Source organism: Falco rusticolus, chromosome 4 (genome assembly GCF_015220075.1).
Source record: "Falco rusticolus isolate bFalRus1 chromosome 4, bFalRus1.pri, whole genome shotgun sequence".
NCBI lineage: Eukaryota > Metazoa > Chordata > Aves > Falconiformes > Falconidae > Falco > Falco rusticolus.
Window position 1 is genome coordinate 39,251,653 of NC_051190.1, and position 15,961 is coordinate 39,267,613.

General features: G+C 41.9%; 1 protein-coding gene across 2 annotated transcripts in view; it reads right to left on the reverse strand.

Moving 5' to 3' along the window:
• Positions 1-102: 102 nt before the first annotated feature.
• GTF3C1 (general transcription factor IIIC subunit 1) overlaps positions 103-15,961 on the reverse strand; it is a 42,287-nt gene continuing 26,428 nt past the window's right edge. The window contains exons 25-37 of one of the 2 annotated variants that reach the window (XM_037386099.1): positions 15,802-15,944; positions 15,519-15,600; positions 14,233-14,345; positions 13,212-13,274; positions 12,557-12,650; positions 11,271-11,443; positions 10,334-10,618; positions 7,967-8,220; positions 6,221-6,507; positions 5,028-5,688; positions 3,000-3,039; positions 2,053-2,245; positions 103-499 (exon numbers count right to left, since the gene is read on the reverse strand). In XM_037386099.1, coding sequence (XP_037241996.1) covers positions 278-499; positions 2,053-2,245; positions 3,000-3,039; positions 5,028-5,688; positions 6,221-6,507; positions 7,967-8,220; positions 10,334-10,618; positions 11,271-11,443; positions 12,557-12,650; positions 13,212-13,274; positions 14,233-14,345; positions 15,519-15,600; positions 15,802-15,944 — 2,610 coding nt within the window. In that variant the 3' untranslated portion in view covers positions 103-277. The remainder of the gene's footprint in view (positions 500-2,052; positions 2,246-2,999; positions 3,040-5,027; positions 5,689-6,220; positions 6,508-7,966; positions 8,221-10,333; positions 10,619-11,270; positions 11,444-12,556; positions 12,651-13,211; positions 13,275-14,232; positions 14,346-15,518; positions 15,601-15,801; positions 15,945-15,961) is intronic. The other variant, XM_037386100.1, reaches the window with a different exon arrangement.

The following is a 15,961-nucleotide window of genomic DNA, read 5'->3' on the forward strand; positions in this document are numbered from 1 at the left end:
TTTACTATGACCTGTGAAAACACCATAATACAAAGCAGAAACTATGAACTATATGCTCTACAAGCAATTATTGGTAAAAAGAGAATATACTTAAGGCAGAAGTAATATTTGATCCCGCTTTAACATCAAGCTTTATTCTCACTTTCAACATACTCAAAAGTAAAAAGGATAAATAACTTCATAAACACTCAATGGAGCACAAATTGTAACATTTAATCTGCATTAACACTCACTCCTACGGGCTAAACCAATTCAACATGACTTAGCTTTACCTCTTTTATACAGGGATAATCTGCACCCATTTATTCCAATTCACTTCACAGGGGAACACTCTTCCCAGCCTGAGAGTACAGTCTATCGTAGGCTCGTAGTATACTGTTGGGGTTTCACTCAGTTTGGGATTATTTAGTTGTTCTTCTATAACTGGCTGAGAAAAGAGTGACACCAAGGACGGCTTTTTCATGTAGAATCGTCTGATGCAACCAAGAGTTTCCAGACCCTGGAGAAAAATTCACATATTTTAGCTTGAGCAGCTGCGGTTTAAAAAAAAAAAAAATAAAAAAATGCGCTGAATGCTGTTCTACCTACAGTGCTCTCAGAAAGATTAGAGGATTTATACTAAAAGCAGGTTTGCGCCCTCAGGTGACCATGGGGATGGCAAAGATTGCAGCAGCACAACTAAGCAAGTTCACATAGCTGGATATATGCTCGTTTGTTACTTTTGGCACAGTAGCTAACATCTGACTGCTGCTGCGTTCAACAACAGATCTCAACATTTAGGATCAGTTACAAATAATTTAAGGCTGATAGAGACATAAATCCCAGATTTTTGGGTCAGTTCTTGCTAATGGGTTAGCATTCGTTCCCACCGCAACACCCAGCAAGGCAATTCATGTGCTCTGTTTGCTGAAGACATCTGGTGTGTATTCAGTGATCTAACATAGGAGTGCACCTAGATTTACTAGTGTTTGGCATATTAGAGATATAAGCTCTGTCTCTGGTTTCAAAACCAGTTCTTATCAAATCTGTTACCAGTTAGATTCAAGCTCTCCAATTTATGCCTGTAAAATGTACAGGTAAGTGCTTGGTTTTGTGGATTTGAATTAAAATTGCCTAGGAATCTATTGCTGTCCCACACGTGCATGCCTCACCACTATACACTCTGTACTGCGGTCTTAAACCTGTCCCCGATCCCGGCTACCCTCCTGGCAGGGTTGCTGTGGCATAGGACACACGGATGGGCTGTGCTGAACACCCAGGGAACGGGATAGTTGCTCAGTGCTTCATCGGCAGCACACACAGCTTGCACTGTTACCAAAACCTACGAGCCCTTGGACAGACGCGGGGCACGCGTACACTGGAGCGTTCGTTTCAGCGCTAGTAGGGGAAGTCATGCTCATGGGAAGGACCGCAACATTACCGCTATACCTAAGATCTCGAATCCTTATAGGAAAAAAAAAAAAAATACAGATCAAGGTTTCATTTGCAAATAGCAGTTGGTGGTAATCAAACCTCAAGATGTGGGGAAAAAGCCCCCCAGGAAACTCACATTTTCTCCCTACGTGCAGTTTTATATGTAAGGATGAATGCCTGTAAGCAGGTCTGTCAGGACAAGGTCATTTATGGTATTGTCTAGCACAGACATTTCAGTCTGATTCTTATGTCAAAGACCACCCATCTGAAAACGAATGTGAGGGAAAAACGAAGATAAACTCTATGGTGATTAACACTGCATTAAACAGTCCAGCTTCATATTTTACAGTGACAAGCCACCACTCGTTGTTAACCAGCTGGAATTTCAACTGCATGTACATCCACTTCAGAAGCAAGCTCAAATTTAAAATATCGATAATATGGTGGTGTCAAGGATGGGTAAAGCAGGCTTCCTTCCCTCATGGTGAACAGGAACGTGCTCTGGCTTTGGGTAATTTACACTAAAGGCAGAAGGTGGTTTTTCATGGTTCAGTCACAGTCCCATTTTCCTGCGACTTCTAGCAAAGTAGTTGCGGATGTGTGGAAGCTGAACCTGATTAAAGCTGGTGTTTCACATACCTGCAGTATCTCTAAGACGGCAACGGGCTGCAGTACCCCCACGTAATGCTGCAACAGCATGCCTTCCGTGATGCCTGGCTTTGTCATGATGTGATAGAGCACAGCTTCCATCATCCCTTTACACACAGGTTTATTCAGGTTCCCATCCACAATCCTCCACGGTCTCCCGATGAAGCAGACATTCTCGCAGGCCCTGCAAAAGACGATTTAAGTGCAGCTCTGTCAGAAATCACTTTTCTAGCTAGATTTCCAATCATCATAATTTCTGCATAATACAGATTCTTCCTCCATCCATTGCTGATGTTTGCTCACATGCTAGGTGTAAATTCTGCAGCTGCTCTGAGCAGAGACGGGTGCTGATCTACCCGACAGTTCCACAGACCTGAAGTATTTCACGCTACGTGTTCACCACCTGAGAAACACCTCTAGCACCACTACAGCACCCAGCAGTTACCTTGAGCCTTGACAACCAGGAAAGCTTTGTTTGGTACTAGCTCCAATATCCTCCAAAAGTTATCCAAGACCTGCTTCAGTCTGCAACATGCAGCAACAGTGCTCAGCAGGAAAGAATTTCCTCATTTTTAGCATTTTGTGGGCAAAAGACAGACCCTGCGTAGAAATCCCATTTCCTACACTGCAGTTTTCTCCAGGCCTTTCCCGGGCATGTGGAAGCTGAGACTTTCTGGCACTGGACTTATTTGTGAAATAAAATTAGTTTTGTTCCTCTGATATTTGGAGATAGTTGTTTTTTGGGAAAACAGAAGAATTTTTTCAGCATGCGTACAAGCACAAGTATCAACAAGAACAATGGAGGGTAACATGGGGTTTCTCCATCATCAATGCTCAGTGCTCATCAGAGCATAAAACTAAGGTTTCCAAATTGTTCCAGGTATGATTTTGGTAGTACCAAGTGTTTAGCTTATTCTGCAGACCTCTCTGTTACTCACCGGTCCCTGGCTGCCTGGGATACATCTGTCATAGAACTTCCTGAAAAGAACAGAACATACGGTTTTTAATTAACCCAAACTCTTTTATCTATCGGAAGGAATGTAAAAGGCAGCTAAGCTGTAAAATGCAACAGCAAACTATGCAAACACAAACAAGCTTGAGGGAGCTACTGGAGAGGGGCCAGCGGAGGGCTACAAAGATGGTGCGGGAACTGGAGCATCTCTCTTGTGAGGAAAGGCTGAGGGAGCTGAGCCTCTTCACCTGGAGAAGGGAAGGCTGAGGGGACCTTCCCAATGCCCACAAACACCTTAAGGGCGAGTGCCAAGGGGATGGGGCCAGGCTCTTCAGCGGTGCCCCGCGGCGGGACAAGGGGCAACGGGCACAAACCCCAACACGGGCAGTTCCATCTCAATATGAAGAAAAACTTTGAGGGTGACAGAGCCCTGGCACAGGCTGCCCAGAGAGGCTGTGGAGTCTCCTCTGGAGACATTCAAACCTGCCTGGACACGACTCTGCAACCTGCTCTAGGTGACCCCGCTTCAGCGGGGGGTTGGACTAGATCTCCAGAGGTCCCTTCCAGCCCTGAGCCTTCAGTGATACACCGCGTGTTTGCAGTTGGACGGGGAGCTCTAAGCTTCCACTCTGACTGCCTTCACCCATCTGCAGCGTACTCCGTTCCACACCTCACCTTGCAACCACCTCTGCCTACTCCAGCCACGCTTTTTATGGTTCCATTCCCAAAGCACAGCAAGAAGTTTTATTCCTAGAAGTCTGCTGACATGGCTGAACCGCAGGTAGTTCTATGAACTGAAAGAACGGAGTTTTACACAGGGAGCTACGCAGGGTCTCGGCGTGTAAGCACTCACATCGGCTTGTTTCGCTTAATGCTCCTGCTAATCCTACGGAAGTTGAGCAGAAGCCCACACAGCTGTAGACTGGAGAATGCAAACTCAAGATTTCAGCAGGGTTCGGTTTCAAAGTGAAGGCTGCCTCTGCAACTTCCATTATGCATTATGTCATGGGTTTTAATTACACGATTACTTAACGTAGGTATTTCTACCACACCCAGAGGCTAACAGCTTTGGCTTAAGCACACGTAAACCCTTCAACTGGCCTTCAGTCAGCAGGACCAGTAAGAAGTCTGTGCTTGATAACATAACTATTTCTTCCCTCCTGTGTTACAAACAAGTAGAGAAGTTAAATCCAAACCAGTGTTTAGTAGTTTCACGTTAGGAACTGCTGAGGTCTATGCTGTTTAGACAGTCCATTTCCTGCAGGAAGGCTCCAGTTAAACAGCAGCAAGCTCTAACACGCTTTGGATCCGTCTGCACTGATTCACACGGCAGTCTGCCGGGTAAAGGCAGATCTTGGCAAAATACCACACAAGCAGTTAGCTTGTGATTCCATCTGAAACCAGAGCTGATAAAAGACAAAAGCAAAACAAAATCCCCAACAACCTACTTAACGTAAAGCTTAGCAAGAACTGCTAGCTATCAAAAAAACCCCAACCTGGCAGTAAAGAGGAAATGCAAATGAAGTCATATTGGGTTACAAACAAGGTTATTGATCTTCTCACTGGCATGTGCTGCTTTTGGGTGAATGCTTTAATGACTTCACAACTTTCAGTCACGGGCATTCTAGTTAACTGTACACCAGTAGCACTGTGTTTTCCAGGTTTAGAGATGTCCAGCCTTTGGACTGAAGCCAGAGATTAGAAACTTCAGATCTAAATATGTTTTTGGAGAAAAGTAAGAGATGTAAACGAGTTTCTAAAGAACACACATTTCTGAACTAGTCATGAGCATTCCAGCAACAGGCATAGGAAGGAATCTTTATGTATCTGAACCCTCCAAGACGTTCCAGATTAAGTAGTGTTATGCCACTTTGTCTATGAGAAATGACAACCTTTCTCCCCGGTACAGCTTCAAAAAGAATCCAGTATTTGCATATAAAATGGAGCTACCTGTTTGGGAGCAACTGATGATGAGCTAGTCTCGATTTCTTGGATGTAGAGCGCTCCTACATACCTTTAAAGACTCCTGGGTTCTCCTGTAAGTAGGAAAGATCATCATCCTGCTCACCAGCTGATTGTTCAAGGCTAGGAATCTGCTGCTTGTGCTCAGTGCTGAGCTCATCATTGTCTACTTCAAGTTCTTTGTCCTCAGAACAAGATTTATCTTGTTCCTTGTAAGTGTCCACATTCACAGCGTCTGAGGCACACGCTGGGTGTTCAGCTAGGTGTTCTGTCTGCCCTCCCAGGGAGCCCGTTTCTTCATCCATGACTAAAGCTTCCTGCATTGTAACAGGATCAGGAACACCTGCATCAAAGTTATTTTCATTTGCACTTTTCAAATCACTCTGTGAACCCTGGCAGAACTGATTGCCATCTTGAAGGTCATCATTTTGAGTCTTACATCTCTTCCTTGGGGGCTCTTCATCACTGACAGATTGTGTGTCTTTTCCCAGCTGCTCCTCTTCTCTCGAACATTCCTCTCCCTTCTTTGGTTCTGAGGGCAGGCAATCCTGTTGTACATCTGGGGGAGTGGTGTCTGCACCTTGCTGATCAGAATCATCTGGTTTATTTTTCAGACAGACTGAATGCAAGAGCCAGGGCTTGGCAAATACTATTGCAACCAGTCTTACAGAGTGGCCTCCTACTTCTAAAACCTGCTGCATTTCAATAAGGTCCTATTAAAAAACAAACAAACAAAAAAACCACAACAAAAATTGTTTCAGGAGCTTTCACTGGAAAACATCAGTTTAACCAAATAACATGGAATTGCCATCTTTAACTGTCAGCAAAGGAAGAGGACAATCTTAGTAGAATATTCAGTTTTATGTGCTGCTGCACTGAAGCTGAAAAGATGTATTACCCCTTAAACTTTTCTGAAATTACAACACAAGATATTTATGTTCAGCTTAAATTAAGTCAAAATGTAACTGGGAAAGACCATTTTGCTTCCAAAGGTGGTACAAAGTTTGTACCTCTAGGTTTCTGAAACAGTTCATTCCTATCTTTGAGGCAGTGCTGCTTTAAGTTTTGGCCTTCCTAGCTTTGATGCGAGATTGCTATCAGGTATTGGTATGTGATCTCTTGCCTAATATAAATAGTTTTGTCCAGTTTATATTTGCTTCCTACAGCCTGGAAGATTGTCCTCTTCAAGGGGAACACTAAACATGCAGACATTAATGTATGGGAAGCAGCTGGCTGTAAAATCACCTGAATGTACTGCTCCAAGCTCCTGGTGCGTTCAGGTTCCTCCTCTTCATAGCTGCAGAAACGTTTGCTCAGCTCAGTTTTGCAAATTCCAAAGTGGGAAGTTGCCTCTATTTCATTACGAATCTGCAAAACAGCAGCTACATCTCTGGGATTATAGCCATAATGTTCTGTACACTCACGAAGAAACTGATCAACCTCGTAGTTTTCTTCTTGGACTTTTATCAGCCTGGTAAAAGTTTCAGGGAGGCAGGAGATTCCCACAACCGTGTTATCAAGCAGAGAAGAAACTGCAAAGCAAATAAAAACCCCAAATGTATAAGCTGTGAAGCAGTTGTTACTAGGCAATACGCTACAGAAAGATAAATGTTCTGAGACAGACAGATCAGAGGTATTCTAGACTATTTCAATTAAAAACAGAGCTCAGTTTTCCATCTTCATTGCTGCAGTTTCCTTTTTGCTTTCTGCCTTACATATTTGTCTCTGAAAAGACCTGCAGAAGAGCAGCAAGCTGGTTTACAAGGGCTCGCCCTCATATCAAAGTGAGGTACCGCTGAAATACAGCGTAGACTTACTGGTATGCTCTCTAACACTGGGTCAGCTTAACTCTAAGTTTGTGAGGCAATCATCTCCTTTTTTCTTGAAGAAGGTCAAGTGAAAAGTCTAGGGCAAGGAAACGCTATGGAGGACCCTATTAATCAAAAAACTGGAAGCGGCTGATCCACTGCAGAAATATTGGCCAAATACGGTATAAACCACAAGTTGGCAATGTCTTGGTACAATTAGTGTAACAAAGCATCTCTGTGCTTGGAGGCAGGTCTGTCACTGCACAAAACTGACCCTCACTGTAGTGAGCATTCAGAAGCTGAAGTACCGTGACACCTTTTGCCAGTCCCAAATGATTAGAGGGCAGCTTTGGCACTGTTCTTACCGGCTCCCCACCCTTTTATCTGCAGGCTGCCTTTACATCATGCTTGTGGGACACTCGCATGACAGCTGCGCTTCTCTGACAGCCAAGGAAAAATGAGAACAACTGTAATGAGCCGTCAGCTCAGTACACCGGGGGGGCACATGTGGCAGCAGAGATACGAGAAAGAATTTCTATTTTACCTCTACCACAACAGCAATAGGAATGACCAGGGGCAGCACTAGAACTTCTAGCCAAAGAGATAGATAACTAAAGGCTTTCCTGGATACAGATGCATTACAGCTGAAAGGAAGCTGCTCTTTAAGAAGGGGAAGTGCTGATAAATTACAAATATTCAAGCTCTAGATATTACCCAAATGTTTAAATTACTGTAGGTAAAAGGCCAGAGATCGGACACCACTATTTCAGGCACTTGCATAAGACAAGTAAATGTGAATTTCCATTCAAGGAGTTCTGAAAGATTTTCTTTTCACAGAAGAGAAAACCTAGGTGTAACAAAATACAGTATTTTAATTTGCAGAAGGGACTGAAAAACCTACTGGAGAAGGGGTAACAGAGCAGAGGAAGACTTCCTCTTTGGATTCATAGTTTCACACAACATGAAATACAGGCAAGGACCTGTCACCAACAAAAGGTGCCTCTGAGCCAACCAACTGTTTGTTTAAATCAGGAGAGAAAGCATTACAAGGCAAACTGCATGTGTAACGACAAAAGAATGTTCCTATTAAAAGGCTTTGTTCAAATCAGTTCCTCAGCTGACGAGTTCACCATCTTTCCTGCTCCAGCCCACTTCTGTTGCAAGTTAGGCCAAACAGACTAACCTGGAGAGCTGAGTCTTCCTGGAACCGGGGTACATCGCAGCTTAACCTTCACCTGGCAGGAATTGACCACAATGTTGTCACTGGGACTCAGATTGCGTGTGCTGACAATTCCAGGGGCATAGTAGCCTCTCATCAGTAAGTAATTGGTATGAGATGCTTGACGAGCTTTTACTTCTATTCTCCGTTTGCCTCCAGAGCTGTCATCTAAGTCATCATCATCGTCATCATCATCGTCAAGTCCTTCTTTTCCCAAACTAGAGCAAACAGAGGGTTTTTTTTTGGGTTGGTTGTTGTTCGCCCCCCCCCCCCCCCCCCCGCCCCCCCCAAATAAGAAAGTGACTCATGACACTGAGCAGAGTGAGAAGACATGCTGTTCTGCATTCTGGTATTTGGTCGCGAACAGTTGCGGGTTTGTCCATAGCAGGCTTGTTTAAAGTGCTGAGAACAAGCAACTACAAAAAAAAAAAAATATAGACTAAAAGGTCCTTGGAAAAGGAAGCACTCTCTTTTTTGTAAACATGTTGAAATAAACCCAGAATATCTCAGCTTACAGTGCTGAACCTCTACGGTTCAGCAGACACTTCATCATGAGGGAACATCTATCACAGCACAGAGGCTGAGACCAAAAGGGATCTGCAGGATAGGGCAGACAGGGTTTATTTTTAAGGGAGAAAAGGAGAAGAAAGAATTACAGACCAAAGACTTCAGTGACTTTAAAAAAAAAAAAAAACACCAAAAAACCACCACAAACTACAGACAGCCTCAAAGTAAAGAATAGTAGCAGCAGCCAGGATAAATTTCCCAGAAACAAACTTTGTCAAACCAACACTGTTTCTTTCCAGGACATGACAAGAGCCATTACGGATAAAGGTGAGGGCTCTGAACAACCTGATCTAACTTGGAGGTTGCCTATGTTTTAAGCAGATTATGCCAGAGACAACCAAAGCTTCCTTCTAACCTTGTCTAAAATGAGTTAGAGATTATGTACCTTCTCTTAAAACTTATTTAAAACCAAAAGGGAACATAACATTTTAAGAAAACAGTGCAAGTACATAACCAGTTGGAAAACTGGACTCTGCCTGTACTGAGAAATGGGGCTAGACCAGGGTTCAGTGTATTTTTGCTAATGACCTGGGTGATAAAATAGCTTATTAAGTTTGCATAGGATCACTGAACTGGAGAGACTGCAAGTATATGAGAAGACAGGATACTGAACTGGAGAGACTGCAAGTATATGAGAAGACAGGATCTGCATTCAGAATGTTTCCAGCAAACTGGAGAAATAGTCTGGAAAGGAGCAGGAAACAATTTCATATGGACAAATGCATGCTATTTATATTCTAGTACTATGCACCTGTCCTTCCACACTAAGAGGAAACAATTAGCTAGGTAAAGGAAAAGAAACTTGTTAGAGTGAATCACAAGAATCATAAGCTGTACGTGAATCACTGCACTGGGGGTTTTTGGCTGCTTTTTTTTTTTTTTTTTTTTTTTTTTTTTGGCAAGACCATGGCCATTCATCGTTTTGCAATGTATTAGCAGGCATATCACCTATAAAACATGATGTAATTGGCACAGACCTGCCAGCAAGAGCGTGGCATTTGGTTTTTGACCTCACATTTCAGTGCAGAGGAAAACAGTGAGAAAGACAGAGATCCAGATGACACAAATAACGTACCAAAAGCACAAGTAAAGGAACTGAGGCTGCTCATTTTAAAGGGTGGTGTATTATGGAAAGGGGACTATGATAACAGTCTTCGAATAGGTAATAAGCTGCTCTAAAGAGAAAAAGAACAAAGTATTTTCCATGTATATATACAACAGGTTAAACTGCAGCAAGACATTTTAGTTGCACTCTGAGAAAACACATAATGATTGTAAAGATAACTACTCATAGGATTAGACTGCCTGGGGAGAGAGTTTCGATTTGTGTGGTATGCAATTACTGGAGGCTTAAAAAAAAAAAAAAAAGTCAGAGCGGAGACAATACAGGGAACCCATACTGTGGAGACAGGCTTCACTGATAAAGCTGAAACCTTGTTACTAATGCTTCTTAGTCTTTGGAATAGGAAGGTACAATGTTGATGGAAATGCTCCTCTAGCACACCCTGCTCTCCTTTCCCCATTAGCGCTGATGGCAATGAAGTGCCTAGCAATTTAAATGTCACATACGTGAAGACAAATGCAGTTCAAGGCTATAATGACAGGCACTAACTGAAGTGCCATTAAGTTTTCAGACTGCTCCCTCAGAACTAACAATCTAAACAACATCACGTGCCACAGCACAGTGCAGGAAACGCTAATGCCTGTCCAGTTTCATTCAAGTTACCCACAAACCATATTTACTATAGAAATAACAGTTTTTACCTTTTTATCACTTCATTTTCCACCATAGTGCTGTCCACCACAACTATCTGCTCTGGGATTCTCACATTCACAGATACAAGTCCCAGGGAGAATAGGGAAAGCATTGCCACACACTGGCCACCAGGCCCATCCATAGGAAATGCAATCATGCCTTCTGATGCTTTGTTTTCTTGATCTTTAAATGAGAAGTTATCTGGCTGGTCTGATTTTTCAGCGTCCTTGAGCTTCTCGAGGAACTGAAAGGACTCTGTACAAATTGTACTGGGAAACCGCCATGTAAAAACTCTGGACAAAAAGACAAATTCAATGAAACATAAATCTTTCACAATCTGTTCTAATTTACTGTGTATGAACTTTAGACGCATGGTAGCATAGAGCAGGCAAACAGTTGAAGTTCCATGCTAGAGGTGGTGACCAAGTACCTTCTACATCTGCTCTCACAGTCCTTGTACTAGTTGCAGAACGTTAGGTATTTATGCACCATGTAACGGTCAGGTATATATAGCAAATAGCAAAGCAGTCATCTGCTTGAGGACTCAATACATTTACAGTTTGAGTGTCCTCCCCCACCTCCAACATCCAGGTACAGTGGCAGCACAAAGTAACTGGAGAGAAAAAGCAAGCAACCAGCAGAATGATCAGAGTGCTAAAAAACTCTTTCCACCACCTCTAAAACTTTGGAGCTGCCTCTCCTCTCCTCTCCACTATGTCTTTGTAAAGCCTTGCCCAGCAAACTTGGCTCTATTCCCTGTCCAGCTCTAGTTACTAACGGAATAAAAGGCTAACATACATGGATGTTAGCTTTGTGGCTTCAGCTTCAGCTGAGATGGGCAGGTTCTTTGCTCTAGATACTTGATGCGTATTCTCTCCTCCATGCCAAGCATGCCTGGATAGATTTTTATTTGCTCAAATTTGGAGTGACCTTTCTGAGACCCACCTGTAGTAACTCTGAGACAGCTGATAGGACATGGGTACAAAAGGCAAAGCCCGGCTCTTCTTTGGACCCAACGTGTGGTTTACTCGACGGCGATTGACCAAGCTTCTTTTCTGACACTCTAGGAAAGCCTTCACAAGAATGTCGTCCCGGTACTCCCGGTACAAACGAAATGTCTGCAAAAAACCCCCGTTCAATGTAAAAGGCAGCGTTAGCTCTGAATCCACTGTTAGACTCACCTACTTGAGGTTTACATTAACTAAATGCACATGAAGCTAGAAGCCAGAATGTAAATGATACAAACAAATTTACTAAACTGCACTATTACATTCCTTTTATGGGCTTTCAGGCTTTTCACAGTAAATGCCAATTAAATTAACTAAATACTATAGAACACTTGACATTCAAAATGAGATCAGGCTTCCACTAGAATTATATATGTAAAAAATGCTCATCTGCAACACATTTTGGTAGATTCTTTCCATCACTTTACCAGGAACACATGCTTCTATAAGCTTGGCTTTCTAGGCTCCACTCTTGCCTGCTGATAAGATACTAAACTCTGTTTGAACTTATAACTTTATTTTTTTAAGTGCCTGACTGATAGATGATATATTTTCATTGTCCCCAATGCTGAATCACAGAACGGTCAGGGTTGGAAGAGACCTTTGGAGATCATCTAGTCCAACTCCCTGCTAAAGCAGGTTCTCCTAGAGCAGGTTGCACAGAATTGTGTCCAGGCGGATTTTGAGTATCTCCAGCGGAGACCCCACAGCCTCTCCGAGGACAGGCTCCCCAACACCAGTGTCAGCTGGATACTAGGACTGTCTTTCTAACAAGTCCTCCAGAGCATAATTCCAACTGCTCAAGTGGGCACTAAATCACGATGCAGTCTGACCCAATGGAAGGGATGTGGAGTTTATTTCATATGGTTTTTGGGGATTGCTTCAACTTCACATCTTGTGATCTCAGCCTTAGAGAAAAAAGCTGAACATGCTGAAAGTCTGCCTAGAATATGTAATTTGCAAAAAGCAGAAGAGAATTGTGTCCCACAGGACGGACACAAATGTAAGTTTCTGGGTTTCTTTTCTCCCATTTGAACAAGGCATATGTCAAGGTGGGAAGGAGAAACCCTTTAGGGTTGTATGACAATGTGTAGATGTGGCACTCAGACACGGTTTAGTGGTGGACTTGGCAGTGTTAGGTTAACGGTTGGACTTTACAACCTTAAAGGTCTTTTTCAACCTAAATGATTCTATGACCAGTAAAGTCCAGTCCAGATACTGTACCTGAAATGACTGGCAAGATTTCATCTGGTTATCTGAGAGTGCCAGCGTGCTCTGAATCAGATTCTGTAGCACTAGAAAATGAATATCATAGACACTGAAAAAAAAAAAAAAGACAAACCAACGAAAATAATTTATTCACAGTGATTTTTATGCATGAGGTACCTAACTATTAAACTAGCACAAAAACATACAAACTCAGTCATTTGCTTCTGAAATAGATGCATAAAGGCCCGAGATTACTACAGCTGAGGATCATTCATGTAATGGAGCCTGTTACATTTTCCCCTTACCTTCCACTCTGAATTTTTGGATCAGTCCAGATAATCTAACACAAGAAGTTCTCTTTGAGAAGAACATCTCCTCCTCTCAAGATCCAGCACCCACATAGAAAACATAGACTGTTTTCCTAATGATAACAGACCACCATTCTGACAAGGCCATTGCTGCTGTCATTTTATTCATCAAATCTATAATCTATGTCTGAGGTCTCTACGGCCCTGCAAAAGTATTTTTGTATTAATAAATTTATATGCTGCAACAAACAGATGAAAAATGTACTGAATTAGAAGACTATATGTATATTACTTTCACAGATGTGAGGGCTGACATGACCTTGGAGTCCTAATGTGGGAAAAACGGTGCTACTGCTACTCACCTGCTTAGGCTGTCCTCTTTTGTGTTTTGATTTGTGTCTTCTCCGATTGCCAAAACTCGGAATCTAGATAAGGGAAGGGAAAGGAAAACACTGAAACAAACGTAACATTCTGTGATTTTATATCAACAATGAAACCCAGAGGCTGACAAGTGCAACTGCTAATAAGGCAAGCGCTGAACCAGCGCAGGGCTCCTATCTGCTCCAGCAGCCGTCAGCACGAGTGTCAAAAATGAGAAGACCTGTCCAGATCAACATCCTTCACTTCACTAAGATACCCGTTGACAATGAGATAAAACACACGGACAGGACACAGAGCAGAACTGCATGGATTTCCTGTTCTATTGAGGTTTTGGACTTCCAGTTACCGTTGGCAGCACTTTTGCTGTAACATACAGCTCTTCCCAAAGTAAAAAAATTTACACAGGTGCTAAATTTGTTATCATAAAATGGTTTGAGACCCAAATTTTCACACTCCTCTCCAAGTGTTACTCGTCACAAAAAAGCATGATGATCTGGGGCTGAAGAATGCTATACAAGCCTGAGTGCTCTTCTGAATCAACAGTTTTAGCAGCACTGAGATGATTTTAGCTGAGCAACCAGCTACAAACTGTGATATAAAATGGGGCCAGTTAATTTGGAAAATGGTAAAGGGAAATTTTCTATTGCATTAAAATGTTACACCTGAGTGCCAGCATCTCCAATAGTGGAATTGAGGATTTGACAATTTAAGAAAATCTGACATTGTGAATTTCTGGATTAAAAGTCTTATTTAGCAAAATAGGAATGTTTTAAAATAAGCAAGCTTGTACAAATAACTGAAAATCAGTTCTACGTATTTAGGAAGCATGGATTTAAAAGAAGTGTGGCTTGTTTAATTTACTGAAACTTTTTTTTTTATATTAAGAGTATGAGTAACAGAGGGTGTAAATAACGCATAGCAGAGAAGATGTCTACTCTGAGTTGCCCTCCTCTTTCACAGCCTCACCCACACGCAGAATCTAAAGCACCATAATTGAAGTACCTGCAAAAGAGTTCCTGCAAAGTATCAGGAATCTCAAGCTTGGGATTCCCCAGGGTTGAACTGAATTTCTCTTTCAGTCTTTCCACAAACTCTTTAAACTCCTTTGCACAAACCTTAGGAAAGAGGAGATTGAAATGTTATCAGCCTCAGTTTCTTAGTGTGGGAAAAGACCCTCTACTTTTAAAGCGTTCATGGAAAATTCTAGTAGAAATAGCTGTGTTTGAATCAGTCGGGAACAGCACAGCAGACAAAGGAATGCATCAAAAAAGCTCCGTGAAAGTTGTGTTTGCTGATTTACTTAACAGTTGCAGGTTCTGTCTGTAATCACGCTCACAGCTACAAGCAACCCACCACAAACATATGTTCTAAAAACAATTATGCTGAATTAACAGTGTAAGATCTCTTGCTAGAGCTTTGTTTAAGCTTCTGCTTAAGTCTTTTTCTCTTCATACCCTTCAGGCATTATCACGTTCTCCATTAACTCTGTACAATTATGGCTTGGAGAACACCTGTTACACCAGAGGAACAATCCAGTACCTCTCTAGAAATAAGTTTTTTTCTGCTTCCAGAGGCAGGCTTTGGGGATGGGGGCACATGCATTTACTTCAGTAATGTCTCACCAGTGAGCAACATAACAACAGAACTGACTGGAGTTTTCTGACAATAATGCAAATTGTCATTCCTGGATAAAACCAAAAAAAATCTTGCCGTGATGTTGTCCCAGTTTTGAAATTCAAAATGGAATTGTTTGCACTGAAAGCGTAAACAACTTTTCCATTTGAAATAGTCATTGATTTAAGCCATAAAAAGCTCAAAAATTAATTAAAATCTTTCGACTGATCAAATCAAGGCTTTTGTCATAAAATTTGCTTACATTCCTGCACTCATCCACAGAGGCTAAGGCAATATATCAACATGCAACTGGAATAAAAAATAAGAAATTACAGAGCAAAAATGTTTTATTGCTCAGATAACAAGGACACTGAGAAAATTAAAAAAAAAAAATCAGTGCATATAGATGCTCAGTCATGGATGTTTATGAACAAGCACATTGAAAAAACAAAATTTTTGTTGCACAGTAGTGCTGTTTATGTGCCTTTGGAAAGCTGCCTGTGTCCACCTTACTCCCAAAACAGCAATGATGCTGCATTTTTACAATGATGCTATTTTTAAAATAGCTAAGGGCACACAGGAGAGATAAGATATGAAATCACAATAATCAAAACAGTGCAAGTACTCAGTAATCCAAACAGCGTACTCTATGACCTTTTAGGATACTCTCCTACCTGTGGATCTTCATAATTATTTTCTCTATTCATGAAATCTTCAATAAGGCCTTTATCTTGGTAAACCTCAGCAAGGCAAACTCTGCAACAGACACAATTGAAGGTGTTGTACATGGTTGAATTTTTGCCAATTCAACACAGATTTGATAGCACTAGTGTGCAGAAAAGTTGCAATTTATCAGTCACATGAACAAGACAAAAACATGGGAGGACCATATCTGATGTTCAGTTAATTTCAGGAGAATTTAGCTTATACCTAGAACATAGTGAGAAACCTTCTTACTTGTAATTAAGATAGGTCTGTGGATTTCTGACAATATAACGAGCTCTTCGTCCAACGGAATGAGAAGTTTTGTCAAGGGACTCCTCAAAGCTGGCATGCATGATGTCCCGAACTACTTGCCATGGAACAAAGGGCCCTTTCACCTGTGTGAAGAACACAG